Source organism: Camelus ferus, chromosome 1, assembly GCF_009834535.1.
Source record: "Camelus ferus isolate YT-003-E chromosome 1, BCGSAC_Cfer_1.0, whole genome shotgun sequence".
Classification (NCBI taxonomy): domain Eukaryota; kingdom Metazoa; phylum Chordata; class Mammalia; order Artiodactyla; family Camelidae; genus Camelus; species Camelus ferus.
This window is the reverse complement of record NC_045696.1, coordinates 106090816-106107952: the sequence shown is the minus strand read 5'-3', so window position 1 is coordinate 106107952 and position 17137 is coordinate 106090816. Positions and strand designations below refer to the sequence as shown.

The 17137-nt window shown below is 36.1% G+C and overlaps 2 protein-coding genes across 10 annotated transcripts in view; one reads left to right on the top strand and one right to left on the bottom strand.

Moving 5' to 3' along the window:
* ESYT3 (extended synaptotagmin 3) overlaps positions 1-2467 on the top strand; it is a 48043-nt gene extending 45576 nt beyond the window's left edge. For all 3 annotated transcript variants that reach the window (XM_032487697.1, XM_032487688.1, XM_032487704.1), the window contains 2 exons: positions 408-457; positions 807-2467. In XM_032487697.1, coding sequence (XP_032343588.1) covers positions 408-457; positions 807-843 — 87 coding nt within the window. In that variant the 3' untranslated portion in view covers positions 844-2467. The remainder of the gene's footprint in view (positions 1-407; positions 458-806) is intronic.
* A 4698-nt stretch (positions 2468-7165) lies between these two features.
* Positions 7166-17137, bottom strand: part of CEP70 (centrosomal protein 70) — a 61079-nt gene continuing 51107 nt past the window's right edge. For 5 of the 7 annotated variants that reach the window (XM_032487647.1, XM_014553055.2, XM_032487639.1 and 2 more), the window contains 6 exons: positions 16330-16500; positions 12217-12363; positions 11866-12034; positions 11579-11693; positions 10458-10537; positions 7166-7889 (listed from right to left, as the gene is read on the bottom strand). In XM_032487647.1, the coding sequence (XP_032343538.1) occupies positions 7828-7889; positions 10458-10537; positions 11579-11693; positions 11866-12034; positions 12217-12363; positions 16330-16500 (744 nt within the window). In that variant the 3' untranslated portion in view covers positions 7166-7827. The remainder of the gene's footprint in view (positions 7890-10457; positions 10538-11578; positions 11694-11865; positions 12035-12216; positions 12364-16329; positions 16501-17137) is intronic. The other 2 variants (XM_014553054.2, XM_014553052.2) reach the window with 2 other exon arrangements.

The following is a 17137-nucleotide window of genomic DNA, read 5'->3' as shown; positions in this document are numbered from 1 at the left end:
CATAATCCTCAGGAAGATGCCAAAGAGACAAAAAAAATGACCTTTGTACACTCTGTAGTTGTTATATTTTAATAAACACCTTCTTACACATTTTCTAAAACCCACTTCTCATTTTCACAGTGAGGCAACTACTGTGTCTTGCTTAAAATTCTGAATCAGTTAATGAGTAAAGGCAAGTTATTCTCTCTAAAATATACATAAATACCCGAGGTACAACTACGAGCAGCAGTTCACCTCTTCCCAGGGCACTGGGGCAGGGCCAATACTGTCCTTCTGGAGAGGTTTCCATACTGAAAGCCAAGGAAAAAGAGCTCCTGCTCAAAACCCAACGGGGCCCTTTTTATGGTCAATATGTTTCCTTTTGGTGCAATTTTTGGGAAGGGAACTGACTATTTGTGTTTGTTTAGGTACTGATTGACTTATCAAAAGAAGATCTGATTAGGGGCTTCTCACAATGGTAAGTGAGCCTTTCATTTTATCACATTAATCTGCTACTCAAGTAAGACACTGTCTCAGATAGTTGCCGTTTTCTCTCTCCAAAGTTCTTATCTTTTCAGTACATTTCAGAGCCTTTGTTTATCGAGGAGGGAGACAGATTATTACCTTTACTTAAGGCTTCCTGACTGCAGATTTCAGTTACCTACAGGACCTCTGCAAGCTCTAGTCTTAACCCCAGCTGGCCAGCTTACAGAGAGATGGGTTCTGCTGGTCCTACAGAAGCCCAGGCAGGACTAGGCCACTTTGTCCTCATGCTGCCACAACAGGCTCTCAATATTAACTCAGATCCAATCACATCTCTCTTACAGGTATGAGCTGACACCAGATGGACAGCCCAGAAGTTGATGATGAGCAACATTTATTACCTTTATATTAAAATGTGTACATATGTGTATTTTGTAATTTAAATCAGGACAGCCATTTGAAAATACATTTATATATATACATTCTTGTATGCAGTTTAACTGCATGACAAGATAGTATTAGGAAGAGATAAACACATGAAAGGCATCTCTTGGTTGGATTTAATTGTTTAAATCCAGAAAGAAATGGGGTATTAGTGCCTAATAAACTACCAGCACCTCAGTGGTGAATTTTCGCTTTTGGTAATTACAGTCAGTCTGACTTAGGACTTGCCTGAATGTATGCACCAAAAGGGTTCCTGTCTCCAGACACAGGGGGAGGGAGGTCTGTTCCTGGAGCAGCTACCATTATTCCCGAGTAGTGACTGACCAAGGGAGGAGGCTTCTTTTATGAGACTAAATGGGGACTCACCGCAAAGTGCCAAGAGCTAATGATACCTAAGCCCTTCTGGTACATCTCTGCCTGGAGATTTATTCCTGTATCTGATTTGGAACTAAAATGTAGTTTCCTGATGGCAACAATGTTGTAGTGATATACCTAAATACCTTAAACTAAGCATTCCAGGATGGGATGGCCTGGGACCCAGCAGGTGGCATTATTTCCATAGGAAAATATAAGCTGAATTCCAAACCCAGGTCTCCTGTCTGCACTCCCAGGGCAGAGCACTGGAGACTGCTGCCCAGTGTCGGTGCCAAAGAGAAAAGGGCTTTCTCTCTCTCTCCCAGACGGGTTTGGGGATTCTTTGCCACTTTTCCAAGAGACAGCTGGTTTTCCTAAATAACACTTTAACAACAACAAAATATGTAAATTGTATATTTAAACAAGTGCCTCTCTTGCATTTCAGACTTTATAAAACCAAATATTCTGGTTTTCTCTGACGTTCCTAGAGGTGTTGTCAAGGTCACATCCTCTTTTCTCTTACCCACTCAGGCAACATCCCTACCATCAGTTTCCTCTCCGTACCACAGCCTTCACTGCCGCTTTTCTGAACAAAATTTTTGTCATGTTACTCGCACTTACAAATTATCTATTTTCTACAAAACTAAAGCCCACTCCTTAATTTGTGTTTCAGACGTAACATAACCAGGTCTCCAGTTTTTTGCTACTTTATTTATGTGTAGATGCTCTATTCCAGAGAAGTTCAAATATATCCTGCCCCCTAAGCCTACTCACTTCTTAGAGGCCTATCTCAAACCCACCTCCTCCTGTTCCTGGAGCAGCTGCCAGTATTCCTGGGCAGTGACTCCATTAATCCAGTCCACAGTGAGAGGGCCTCTCCTACACCCTACCTATAGCATCTACTATCAACATTGTGCATTCTTCATTTTAACAGTTCCCTGCATTATAGTATTAATTTTTGAAAATGTTTATTAGGTATGTATTAAGGTCACATGCTTAAGAAACGACTTATTGTGTTTGGTATTTAATGTTTGTTTACTCTACAACTGAACATAAGCTACTTGAACTGATTTTCACCCCCATCATCCAAGACTATGCTAAGTACGTGACAGATGTGTAATAAAATTTGTTTCTGCTGAGATTTATATTTTGAGTGACAAATTCTCATAATAAAATGGGGCAACTAATGCCTGTCCTGTCTACCTCACATGGCATTGTAATGTTCACTAAACAGACAAGTGTCCTACAAATGGTAACGTATCAGAATATAAGGGACCGTATCATAAATCAGGTCCTGAATATTAGCAACCCTAAAACAACTACTGAGAAAGACAACAGACAAGTGAAAATCTATCCTTTCTCTTCCACAGAGACAACCTAGTTAAACCTACGAACAACATTTATTTTAAACACGGTTAACTGAAAACTAACACAGGTAAAGTTCCTGGTAATGACCAAAGAGAAAATCTACAGCAGGGTGTAGGAGTTGAAGAGGTGTTTAGATGTTGAAGAGAACCAGAATTTTCGCATACATCAGGAAAGGAGGCAAGGCTACTGTGTAAGGGACAAGAAGCCTGAAGTTCTGTCATCAGAACGCATCTTGGCTGCCAATGAGGACAAGAAATTGGCTGTCAGCAATGATGGTAACAATCAGTTAATCTCTCCTATAGGAAAATAGGGTCTGAAGTTACACACAATTGAAACCCCCACACCTTAAAACTATAGTGAAAACTGGTTGAGAACTTGGAACTATCTGAAGCCCTGACAGTCAACCACAGAACTGGACCTTAGGGTTGCCATTCCCATCTAGGGCACATGTATGTCCACTGCAGCAGATAATTCCCACTAAAGGGAGGGTCACAGGCAAACAATTCTTGTTTTAAATTCTTCCTGTTAGGCAACCTGTGCAGTGCAGTTCCCACCTCCTGACTGGATCCTAACTGATAACTGATAAAGTATACATTAAAAAATTTATGATAAAATTTTGCACAGCAAAGGACTAAGGATACCATCAGCAAAACGAAGACAACCTACAGAATGGGAGAAAATATTTGCAAATGATGTGACCGACAAGAGACTAATTTCCAAACTATACAAACAGCTCATACACCTTAATAGTCAAAACATACAAGCAACCCAATCAAAAAATGGGCAGAAGACCTAAATGGACATCTCTCGAAAGAAGACATCCAAATAGCCAACAAGCACATGAAAATATGCTCAATATCACTAATTGTTAGAGAATATGCAAATCAAAACTATAATGAGATATTACCTCACACCAGTCAGAATGGCCATCATTAAGTCTTCAAACAATAAATGCTAGAGAGGGTGTGGAGAAAAAGGAACTCTCCTACACTGTTGGTGGGAAGGTAAACTGGTGCAGCCACTATGGAGTTTCCTTAAAAAACTAAAAACAAACTTACCATATGAGCCAGCAATCCCACTCCTGGGCATATATCCAGAGAAAAATAGAATTCAAAAAGACACATGCACCCCAATGTACATAGCAGCACTATTTACAATAGCCAAGACATGGAAACAACCCAAGTGTCCATCAACAGATGACTGGAATACTACTCAGCCATGAAAAAGAACAAAATAGTGCCATTTGCAGCAACATGGATGGACCTGGAGATCACCGTTCTAAGTGAAGCCAGAAAGAAGAATGCCATATGATATTGCTTATACGTGGAATCTTAATAGAAGGACACAAATGAACATATCTACAAAACAAACAGACTCACAGACATAGAGAACAAACGTATGGTTACCAGGGGCTAAAGGGGGTGGGAAGGGATAAATTGGGAATTCGAATATCGGGGAGTGATGGAAATGTTAGCTATCTTGATTGTGGTAGTGGTTTCATTGGTGTATACATCTATCAAAATTCATCAAAGGGTACATCTGAAATATATGTAGTTTACTGTACAGGAACCATACCACAATAAAGATGTCTAAAAATTTTTTGACATAACCAATAAAATAGAACAACAACAGAAAAATCAACAGAGCTGAAATATAAAACTTCCAAATCAGTAGTGAAGAAAGGGTAATAAAGAGACAACCCCACTCAAAATATAGGGAAGAAAAAAAGCAGCATAGAAAAATATGATAAAATGCAAAAGATGATCAAAAGACCTCTAAATATATCTGCAATTACAGTAAACCCACTACTGAAACCCATGTCAAATTCCATGAAAATAAAGTATAGCTACATGCTATTTATAGATGTTTACTTCAAACACACAGAGGTGTTGAAAATAAAAGGATGAAAAAGATAGACCCAAGACACTTTAGATTTCTGTCTACATTAATGGTAGCAAACATTATATCTAATGGTGGAAACATTAAAAGATTTCCTTCTGAAATGTGGAACAAGAAAAGGCTGTTTCCTATCACCACTTCTACTCAGCACTGTATTGTGCGTGTGTAGTAAGGCAAGAAAAAACAGGTATATCTGACCAAAACTGTTGTTATGTACAGACAATATGATCATGAACATAAAAATCCAAAATAATTTAAAGGTAAACTACTAGAGTTAATCAGAGAGTTTTTTTTAGCAAGGTTGCTAAATACAAAGTAAATATTTAAAAATCAACTGTGGTTCTCTGTTCCTACAACAGAAAGTGAAATTTTAAAAAGATAATTTATGAATGTATAAAAGATCAAATACTATGAACACATCCAACAACAATCCCTATATGAAAATTATGAAACTTTATTAAGAAATGTTAAAGTAAACCTAACCAAGTGGAGAGTGATGACATATCTGGAGTTTGAAGACCCAACATTACAGATGCTGATTTCCTCCACTGATCCTATGTTTAAAGAAAACCAAATAAAAATCCCAATAAGTTGTACATGTGTCTATCACTTGATAAGCAGATTCAATATACATAGAAATACAAAGGGTAGGAAGCCTTCAAATGGATAACAGCTTATTTTAAAGTTAAAATAATGAAGACAGGGGGGTACTAGTGCAGAGAGAGACAACTGGTCCAAAGGACTAGAAAAGGGTCTGGTAATAGACACACTCACACATAGGTAACCGAATTATGGCAGAGGTAGCACTATGAGTAGAGGGGAAATGAGAGATTTTTCAAAAATGGTGCTGAGACAACTGAGTATCCATAATGAAAAATATAAAATGGTCCTTTACTCATACCACTTTAAAAAACAAAACAAAACTCCAGGTATATGAGACTAAGTGAACGGCAAAACCATACAGCTGTAAGATAATATAGGAGAATAACCTGACAACTTGTGACTAGAGAAAAATTTCATAAGACACAAAGAGCACTAACTAGAATCTCTACACCTCTAACTCTATTGTCTATATTAAAATTAAGTTCTTCAGTCCATAAAAAGAAAGTAGAGGAAAATGGAAAGAGGACAAAGAAGACAACATCTGCAACACATGGCTCATGTCCCACATATATAAATAACTTATAAATCAATAAGACAGTTCAATAGAAAAATGAACAAAAGACATAAGCACTTCAAAAAAAGAAATACAAATGGCCAACAAAGGAGAGATGTTTAACTTCATTAGTAATCAGGGAAATAAACATTAAAGCCACACTAATACACTACACTGCAAAAAATTTAAAAATCTGACTTACCAAAAACTGGTCAGGATGTAGACAATTGGGAACTCTCATATATTAATGGTGGGAGTATAAACTGGTAAATCACTCTGGAAAAAAGTTTGGCATTGTCTTCTAAAGTTGAAATACATATTGTTTGTCAAAGTTGCCACATTATAAATCCCCAGAGGTTCCCTTCACATCCTTTATCTATAGAAATGGTACCACCTCCACTTGTTCAGGACACAGCCTCTGTGACTGTATACAGACGTGTTTTCCTCTAGGACACAGCAATTTTACTTCTTGGATATTGATTCCAGAAAACCTGCACAGAGGTGTACAAGGATGCACATACAAGAATGTTCACAGCAGTCATTCAAAACAGCCAAGAACTAGAAACAACCCAAATGTCAATCCCCAGTAGAACAGACAAATGAATTATGGAACATTCATAGAGGAATACTAGGCACCAATGAAAGTAAATGATCTGGACCTACACACAACAACATGGATGAACATAATACTGAACAAAAGAAGAAAAATTTATAAGAATATGAACAAAATGATGCCATTTTTATAAAGTTCAAAAACAGGCAAAACTCAGCTACCTTGGTTTAGGCATACAGACAAAAGTGGCAAAATGATTTAAAAAAATAAGTAAGTGATTAACGTAAGTCAGGCTAATGGCTACCTCTTGAGAGAAGGCACATATGGTGTGTGGGAGAGGCTGCTGGAGTGCTGGCAATGTTCTAATTTTTGGTTGTTGCATGGGTGTCCACTTTATTATCATTCATTACACTTGACATTTATGGTTTTTACCACATTGAGCATATGTGTTACATTCTGTAATAAAAAGGATTCATGAAATAAATGAAAAAGAGAAGTAAAAATATCTGGCAACTATTAATTAAAAGAAAGGACAAAATTGCATTCAAGCTGAGAAGCATAAATAGTAATAAAGAGAGAGATTAATCTAGAAGATATTATCAACTATGAATTTACTTATAAGTACTTAAAAATAGGCCCAAAATATAAAAAATAAAATTCCACAAGTCCACAGAGATTTCAGTGTCTCCCATAAAGTAACAAATCAATCAGGCAAAAAAATGATAGAAATAAAGTAGATTTAAACAATACAATAGCACTATATATACTTTTTTTTAAAGCACATGTGGAAAATGGGGAAATTCATCACATATAAAGAAGCCACAAAGATTCCGACAAATTGCAAAGTTGCCCAAGGAAGGCTCAGCCTAGTAAGAGAATATGACTCATTATTTGTGAGGAATACAAATAAGTCACTGAGGACACCTCTGTTTGGAAATTCTTTACAAAAATTTTATTTAATATCTCATGCCCTTATAAAAAGTATTATTACATCAAGACAGCAAAAAAGATTTTTTTATGAGAGACTTCTATCCACTCATCTATTTTATCCCATAATTCATTCCCTACCCTAACACAATAAAACAATTTTTTCCTTCTTCCTTTTCTTCCTCCTGATCTGAAAGGGCAAGTGTTATGAGGGATATCTTAATAGAATGTGCCACTTCCTTGCCAGGAAAGCAATTGCTTCCTGCTGGCTGGACTTAAGAGAGACACTGGCATTCCTTGTTCCAGAATCAAAAAGGTCACTGAACTCTAAACTTAAATGCAACCTCTCTATTACTTGCACTATCTCTCCCTGGGTTTCTCTCTTACACACTGTACTTTAAAACAATCTTAAATGTTAAGCACTCAAGAATTGCTTAAGAAATGATTAAAGGATCTAAAGTTAACTTCCTACTTAAACTTAGCAACTGTTTTCTATACAAGAATCTCAAAGTTAATAATTTTATGGTTGGAGGACCCAATACAAAGAAGGGGGTAAATTCCGAGAGTAAATACATTTTATAACCCTTATCTCAAAGTAAGATCCTACAAAATACTTAAAATGTTAAGAATGCAATTTACACAGTAAAAATGATTTGATTTGTTTTCAGTATGAAAGTATTTTTAATTTCCTTACTGCAGGTACAATGGCATCCAAGTCATCAATTTCTGTAACAGAAAAACAAGAATAATGAAAGAAGAGCTTTATCCAGTGTTAGGCTCAGATGAAATGAGAATCTCTATGCAAAAGCAAACCTCGAACACAAAGGCAACAACACTAGTCTTTCATCCATATGAAATTTTTCTCTGACAGTGGTGATAATATCACTGATTCAGACACAGATGCTTCACAGGGCAGCTCTTTGTCAAAGCTACCACATACCTACAAAAGCATCCTGACTCTGATATTAACCTCAGTAGCAGTGTGCTCTTATTAATAGTTCTTACTAGCCACATTTTTGTTATTATGTTACTGCCTCTTTAAATCTGTATAATTACACAGGTGAGCCTCCATGGCGAAACCCCAGGTAGAGGCTGTCTCTCTCCTGGCTCCCCATCTGAGGATTTAGGGATTTCTTCTCTTGGAACACAGTCCTATCCTAATTCTCTGAGAAAGATTTCTCATTAGTAGGATCGCTCTTAGGTCTACCTTTTAGGATGAACCCTATCTCCCTAAATAAAGATACGCGGTGTCTCAGCACAGACCTCTGATGCGGTGCATCACAGAGCTTCGCCTGGTCCAGTGTACCAGACATGTCAGGTTCTTCTCTGCCAGGTTCTTTCTGAATTTGACTTCTCTTCCTAAGACTATCTTCTTCCAACCAGCCTAAGTTGGAATTCACTGTCTGAAAGTTCCTGGTCACTGAGGAAGGAAGGCCCTTTCTCTCGTTATTCTTAGACTCCAGCTCTACTTAAGGTAAGTCCCAGTGGCAGGTTCTCTAGATTTTCACCACTTTTTTTCTAGATTTTGCTGAGCCACTGTTCATAAACTCACTTCCTTTATATTAAACATGCTTCCTTGGATTCCACCTCTCTACTTCCATGTTTAGCTGGATTTGGCTGTTCTTCCTTTAGCCCAAACACGTGACCCATGCTGTTTATGCTCCTGACTTCAGTCAGAATTCTTGTCTGAATCCACTTACAAAGCACCAAGATATTGGGAAGGAGAAAATAAAAGCAAACCTACAACAGAGTTTGGTTCACACCTTACACTGTGGTAAGGTAAAAGATCAAGTTATTATTCCCTGGCCCTCATTCTGAAATCACAACTGCTATCTCACCAAATGAAAAGAAGGAGGATCTCAGCTGATAGAATTTTCTCAGCTAATCATGCCACTTACATGAGAAAAAAAGTCCTTCTCCATACCTGATATTCAGTACACCACCACTCTAATTCTAGACTCTTAATATGACATCTAGTAATAATAAAAAGTCATGTTTACCAAAACAGACTTAACCTTCCCAATGTTAAATACAGTATTTACTCCAGAATTTCAACTGTGACTAATACACAGAGTTCATCTGCATCAGATCCCACCTGCATCATACTAAGTATCATATCTGAGAGGAAGTTCCTACAGAAGGATTCTGAAATAAGTGTTACCAACACACTTACTAAAATGTTTATGACAAGAAACTCATAGCTTAAGTTATTGCTACCCCCAAAGCAAGGAAAATCATATTACTCCATGAAACAAGGCTCTTCGAGATATAAGGCAACACATTTCTACAATTTCACATTTCAAGTTTAACTTCCAAATTACATTTTCCATTGCCATGATCTTTTTAAGTATATGAGCATGACTGAAGCGCACTCACTCATGTCTCCCTTGCTTCCAGTCTACATAAAACTGGCCACAAAACTTTATGTTCAATGGTTATATACTCCAGTCCACACCTCTTTCATTTATTCATCTTCTTACCCAATTTTAATTTACTCATTCCTTTCACTTCTACTAAACCTCATCTCCTCTCCTAATCTAATTTCCTATGTCAAGGAGCCATTCTTAAAAAAAACTTTCAATTTCAAATTAGTTATACAGAAAAAAAAGAATTCATTAATGAATAGATCACTTTACCTTTTTAAAAAGTGCTCTTAACAATGAAATAAATTATTTTTATAGCCATATATAATCATACTTAAAGTAACAGACCTGGGTCTCTATTTTGCCTATGATTCCTAAGCAACTTACATTTTCTCCCTTTAAGAGAGATTATTACTAACGAAGCCCTCAACCTGACCAAGAGTGTAAATGTATCTCTTCCCTTTTACAGATTATAAATTTATGTCCTTTCTACAGATGTCTACTTTGTATTACTTTAAGTTACTATTACTTTAATTTGTGTATTTAAAAAACACAGTAGATAGGAACTATCTTAAAAAAAGGAGGAGGAGGAAGGGAAAAAAGACATCTTCCAAGATCATAAATTCTACAAACATTTCCCATTAGGCAATGACAGAACCAGGGTTAAACTGGGACTAGCCAGAGTAATGCCATTTCTTATTTTAAAGTCCTAAAACAAAGGCAGCCTCCAGCTTCTTAAAGGTTCTGTGCTTCTCTGTTCTGTACACTAATCCCAACCAACCCTAATGGTAAGTTAGAAGTTCATTTCTAGAACTGTTGTGGTTTCCAGACACTCAAGGTGAAAACACTAATCCAATGACTTAGGCACACTCTTCCCTCAAACTCACTGACGTCAGACTCAAAATTTAACCACCACCATCAGAAGTCTTACCTAAGATTTCAAGTAGATCATTAGTAAATGCCTGAAATGCTGGGAAAAACTCCTCATGTTCTTCCAATTTGTTGATAATGCTTTTAAAAAAAAATGCACAGTTTACACTGAATTTCCAACTTAGGGTTCTTGCATCTGATTGGAAATAGAACATTTCAAAATGGAAAGAAATTGTCCTGCTAATTTAAATATAAGTTTAATGATCATTTACTGCAATCCTTCCTTTTTGAGCTCTTTGTTCATCTAATAACACTTTTCTAAAAAAAAAAAATCTTATTATCAGTGTAATCTATTCCAAAGTTAAATTTATGTAACGTTCCTAATATGGGAGACTTTCTATTTAGCTTGAGGATTCTTAAGAGACCATGCTTTTATAACATTTTCTAAAAATAACTGCCATTTATAGCCAATATTCTATTAAACATTAAGAATAAGTACCAGTAATCAGTAAAACTGTGGGAAGGGGAAAAAGACCAATAGTGAGACACATACTCCTTTTAAAAGCATCAAGTATCAGAAGATTCAAGTGTCAGATTAGGCAAGGGTTCTTGGAAAACTTGCAGAACTTATGGAATAGGTGGTATATGTGTGTGTTCCCCTTCCCACAGGCTGCAGTATAAAATCTGGAGGAGGGAGGAAGAGGACAGCTATATTTTGATATTTAAAGAAAAAAATCAGGATTTATGTTGATGATGCCTAGCTTAAAAAAAAATTCTTAACATCTTCTAATCAAATAATATATATACCATTAGTAATCATTCAGTAATTTATGGTAACATACTAAAAATCAGACTTGTTTATATATTCTGAATTTACATGAAGTTACTAACAAGGTTTGAATTTCCCCATATATAGTTTTCTTTGGGAACAGGCTTATAGCAATGATGCTAGAGTCCTGACCCACTCTATGTAAACTTATAGGCCCTAGAATCTATTTTTATCTTGAAAATATTTGACATTCTCTCCATCCCTAAAGTGTGAGATTATTTTAGATTGTCAAATTACTTTTAAAAATGCTGTTCCAAAAAGGAAAGGTAAATAACTTATGAAGTTTCTAAAGTCTTTAATTTCACCATTCCAAACATTCTGGATGATACTTTGCAAATGTTTACAGTAAATACCTTTGGAGGTCTTCAGGTCCTAATACCTGCATAACCTGTTCATTCACATCTTCATTAATCAGCCTACACAATTTTCCAACTGTGCTCACCAGCACACATAATGAGGATGAACTATCTGCAAAAGGGAAATAAAAGGATAAGGCATTTTAAAAGAGAACTTGCAAAATCATTAAATCAAACTCTTTATGCATTAGTTATCCTCAGTTTTTTCTTTTTTAACCTACTTTTTGTTGACTTATTAGGAATAATTCTTAAATGTGGGGCCAAAAATGACAAAGGATCATCACCTAGTTCTAAGAGTTCCTGGAGGTTTCTCACAGCATTGTTCATTTCTCCAAGCCTAGTATAAACTTCATTCATTCGGGGATAGACTCCAGTTAAAGAAGGCACATCAAATAATTTTTGGAAGTGAGAAACAATAGCTTGCAAAATTTGAACGTTTGGCATATTACTGTCCTGCCCAGAAGAGAGGAAGGAAAAGAAACATAGTTCACATCTTAATTCCAAATCTTTAATAAAAACTTTAAAAAGAGAACTAGAGTTCTAGTAGAACAAATATCTTATCCACATCATTATCAGTTGCTAAGACTAGATTACATTAAAATGTGAACATTTATGTAAGTATTAGGTAGTATTACCTTTTCCTTATTTTCAACTTCTTCTAACATGGTATCTACTATAAACAACAGATCTTCAACTTTGATACCTTCATTTTCATCCTGCTTCTTTAAATTATGCCAAGGCACCAGTTCGGCAGAGAGTAGTTTCAAGGACTTATACAAATCCTTCACAACAAAAGAAATGACATGCTCTTATTGATTAAAAAATAGTAGCTTCTATATAATGCTAATAAAATATAATTATCCAGGCAGATTTAATATATATATTAACCATCATCAGTTCTTAAAAAATACCATTACCAGTTTTGTTTGTTTGTTTGTTGGGGGGGAAGTAATTAGGTTTATTTACTTATTTATTTTAATGGAGGTGCTGGGGATTGAACCCAGGATCCTATGTATGCTAAGCATGCACTCTACCCATCCTGCCCTCTCATTACCAGCTTAGAAAAAGTCTGCTAAATTAGTTTTCTCCAGGAAAATACAGGCCTTACAAAAAACGATATACATACATTGATTACCTCAAGTGTGGATGTTTAAAGTGATTATATGTTATTTATTAGTAGTATTTGTTATTTATGTAATTATTTTGAAATACTGATGAATAAAAAATAAGCTTGTCCTTTATATTTTATCCTTGATTTTTAAAATAACAGATTTATTAAGATATAATTCACGTACCATAAAATTCATCCTCTTTTAAATGTACAATTTAGTAGTTCTGATTTATTTACAGAGATGTACAATTATCACCATTATCTAATTCCAGGACATTTTCATTACCCCAGAAAGAAACCCTGTACCCACTTGCAGTCATTCCCCATTCTCTCCTGCTCCCAGCCTCTGGGTAACTACGAATCTACTTTCTGTTTCTATGGATTTGCCTATTCTGGGCATCTCACCAAAAAAATGTAATCATACAATAAGCAGCCTTTTGTGACTACCTTCTTTCACTTAGAATACTGTTTTCAAGATTCCTCCATGTTATTTATAGTATGTATCTATACATACTATAGTTTGTTTGAAAGGATGCCTAAGTTAATTCTACTTAATCTTCATGACTGCCTCCTTAGTTTTCTTGGCCTAGACATGTTGTCCTAATCTATTTAAAACTGTGCACATAGGGCAAGGCTCCTGGAAGTTTAGATCTCTAAGACTAGTCAATTAATAAAAAAATATTTACTGAGCATTTACTATGTGCATGGCATAGTGTTTGGCCCTTTAGAACAATGCTGTCCAAAAGAAATGTAATGTGTGTCACAGTAATACTGTCTACTAGCCACATTTAAACAGTGAAAAGAAACAAGAATATGAAAACAAATATACGTATGTCTATGCATGATTGGAACATTGTGCTGTACACCAGAAGTCGACACACTGTAATTAACTGTACTTAAATTTAAAAAAAAAAAGAAAGAAAAAGAAACAAGTGACATTAATTTTAATATATTTAACCCAATATATCCAAAATATTTTAATTTAATACATAATATATTAATTTTTTTCTACACTAAGTCTTCTAAATCCAGTGTGTAATTTTATACTTGTAGCACATCTCAATTGAGACTAGTGCTATTTCAAGTGATCAAAAGCTATGTGGTAGCAGTTACTGTATTAGACAGTACAACTCTACAATACAGAAAGAAGTACAAGGAATTTTTACTTTTATCAACTTATTTTAGTTCTCCACTTATTTAACACTCTCCAAATAATAATGCCCAGACCTCACATATTGATATCTTTAACCTTTCATTTGGTGAGAAGGCAATTATCTACTTTAGCACTTCAAGGCAATACATTTCAGAGTCAAATAAATGTTAAATAATAACTGCCACCAGAATTTGAAAAAAAAGTCAGGAAGCCAGAGCATAATGATGCCTTCATTAACCAATACTCCATCAATAAGGTGCAATTATAAAGAAATGGTCTATGGTAAAAGCACATTAAATATAAATTTTTGCTTGAGAATAAAAGTATTAAAAGTTAAGGAAAAAAAAAAAAAAAAAGATGTTCCAGTCTACTTAGCAGTGACAGGAAGCTGGTAGTTTCACAATCCATCAAGCAAGTCCTGAAAAATCTGGAAGAGGGCCTCCTAGGTTTTCCACATTGCTCAGTTGTGGGGATGTGGAAGTACAACCAAGATCCTGTCTGACTTTGTGTGGCTGGGGAATGGGAATGGGAAAGCCACAGCGCACAACAGTGTACCAGGCTGGAACAGCTACAGTACCTGTAGCTTACTTTTCCCAGGAAGGTTGGTGGCAAAGACGGAAAGAGGCAGATACCTAGCTCCATGCTTTCCCTATCCTCTTTTAAGCCAAATCTAACCTGAGTAAAAGATTAATCTGGGAAGATGGTTGTCCCAAAGTTAGAGGCTACCACAGTATAGAAAATCTTTCATATGAGGCAACCTCAGAGAATCTCATGTAGTTTCTCAATATGGATCCTGATTCTGCAGTACAAGGTAAAAAAACACCTAAACCACTGACTAAAATCCATGCGGTTACTTTAGTGGTAGAGCCACTAAATTTCTCCTGGGAAGTGGTCCTCAGAATATTCTAATTAAAAGCTAATTCTCCTTGTCTCCTAGTGGGAAAACTATACAACAGTAAGAAGGCATCACTACTGTAAAGCTTTTTGGGGGGCTCTTCTTCCTCCAGAAACTACAAGTTATCCATATCATTCACCTGGCACTTCATTGTGTACTGTTTTCATGGCATTCATTTCTTCTAATGATATCTTGAATGGTTAAGTTTTATTTCATATTTTTTAGTAGGTTTTCTCTCTCCATTTAGTCTGAATCTTGTGTTCACCTTTTCTAATACCTCTAACAGTGCCTTGAACATAATAAATAATCAATAACAATCTACTTATTTGACTCCTCCCTTTGCCCTTCTCTCCTAGTCTTTTCCCTTCTCTTGATAAGGCTGGGGCATTTTCTAGCCCATCTGCCCTGAGAAGGAGAAAACTGGAGTTAGCACTGTTCCCTCCTACTGGGAGAACCCCCTGATGAGCAATCATTGGGAAAAACACCATAATTTACATAATCAACCACTAATTTTTTCATCCTCTTCTGAGACAAACTGGAGGAACTCGGGCCTATAAAATAGGTATATTGATCCAATGATGTCCCTTAATTAAAGTATTTTCTGTATTACAGCTCTATCTGAGCCCTATATAAAAAGGGAAGGAGAAATTAGGCTGAATGTGCGGTTCATCATTTACAGGTATGTTTTCATTAAAAATTTTTAAAAATTCAGTGTTATTTCCATTTTATTGTCTTGGAATGTGTTATTCTGTTTCCCTCATTTCAGAAATACTGAGCACTTATTATGTAGCAGGAGGATCCTGGGACATATAAGAGAAAAAGACAAAATTCATGGAGCTTACACACTCTGACATAATCTTCTGCATCACTTGTACTTCATGTAATAGGGCTTCTGTTGACAAATACTATTACTTAATCACATCCTCATGAACAGAGGTAGTGCTATATATATTTATATATGTTATTGAGAAATCTAAAGTTTCAAAGGAAACAGAAACTAAATACTACTACTTGATCAATTCTCCTATCAGTGAACCACTCAACGAAAACTAAAAAAAAACAAAAACAAAGTTATATAATCAAGAATACAAGATGACTCTATAAAGTGAAGAGATTTTAACCTTCCATGGATAGGGTAGGCAGGACTAGTATTTGCTCTAGAGAAAAGACAGACATGGAGATAAGCTCAGTTCTGAGAGAAGAGAAATAAAATACGAAGAGAGAAAAAAATCCCCAATTAAAATGGAATAAAGGATAAGACACTACATCCAAAGAGGAACAAGAGCCAGGAAAATCTGTAGCATGAGGACACCAAAGAGGGAGATGAAAGTGGAACAGGGAAGAGCCTGGAAGAGTAACGTGACTCCTCTATAGATTTGCAGCTTGGCAACAGGACTAAAAAATGTCTTGCTTGGTAGAACTTTACAGAGGCAAAAATATGTAAGTAGCAAGATTCATGTTTTACATAAGCTAATCCTTTTATAAGCCTTCATAGTTAAAACAAATAAAAAATTAAGCCTAGTCCTAGTAATAAGGCCCACAGACGCCAATAGATTTTCAAAGCATGTAAAGTATATTCAGCCCCTTACCTTTAAGGAAATCAGTTGATCTGCCCACATTTCTATTATAGGAACAAGATGCTCAAATCCACAATCTTGAACAAGATCTTTATTAAAATGTTGGGCTCCTCCTTTGCTCTGTTTATAAATTATTACTGGAGCTCTTGGATTATGAATAATTGAACTGATGCTACTCAATACCTTTAAAAGAGACAGTATTTTTAGTTGAAATGTTTATCACAGTCCTATCAAATATATGTATATGTATGTATATATGTGTATGTGTGTGTATGTGTGTATATTTGGGGGGGGGGCATTGGCCCACAGAAAAGGAAGTAATGGTGTGCCATCTTGGAGCCCAAGACTCAAGGGCTCCTGATCATTTCTGGTGTCTCCCGTTGAGCTCTGCTCCCATGGGGACAAGCCCAGATGAAATGGTGGATGATGAAAGACGCATGGCCCAGTCACCCCAATCACCCTGGTATCCACCCAACTCTAGCCACTTAGCTGACTTGTATCTGATAGCAGATGCATGAGGGAGCCCAGCCACAAGGAACAGAACTGCCCAGCTGTCTGAACACAGTATTAAAGGGTTGTTATTTTATTTTGTCACTAAATTGTAGGAGGATTTGTTACATAGCAAAAATGAACTGATACCTATATAAAGATGGACTAGAGCAAGGAGAGGAGGCAGCAACAAGAGAGGCCTGCCATTTTACACTGTGGTAGGGTAAGATACACCCTGTGGCCAAGTGGACACTTTGGAAGACAGTCAAGCTTTGCTTTCATGATTAAAACAACAACAACAACAACAACAACAACAACAACTACCTAGAGC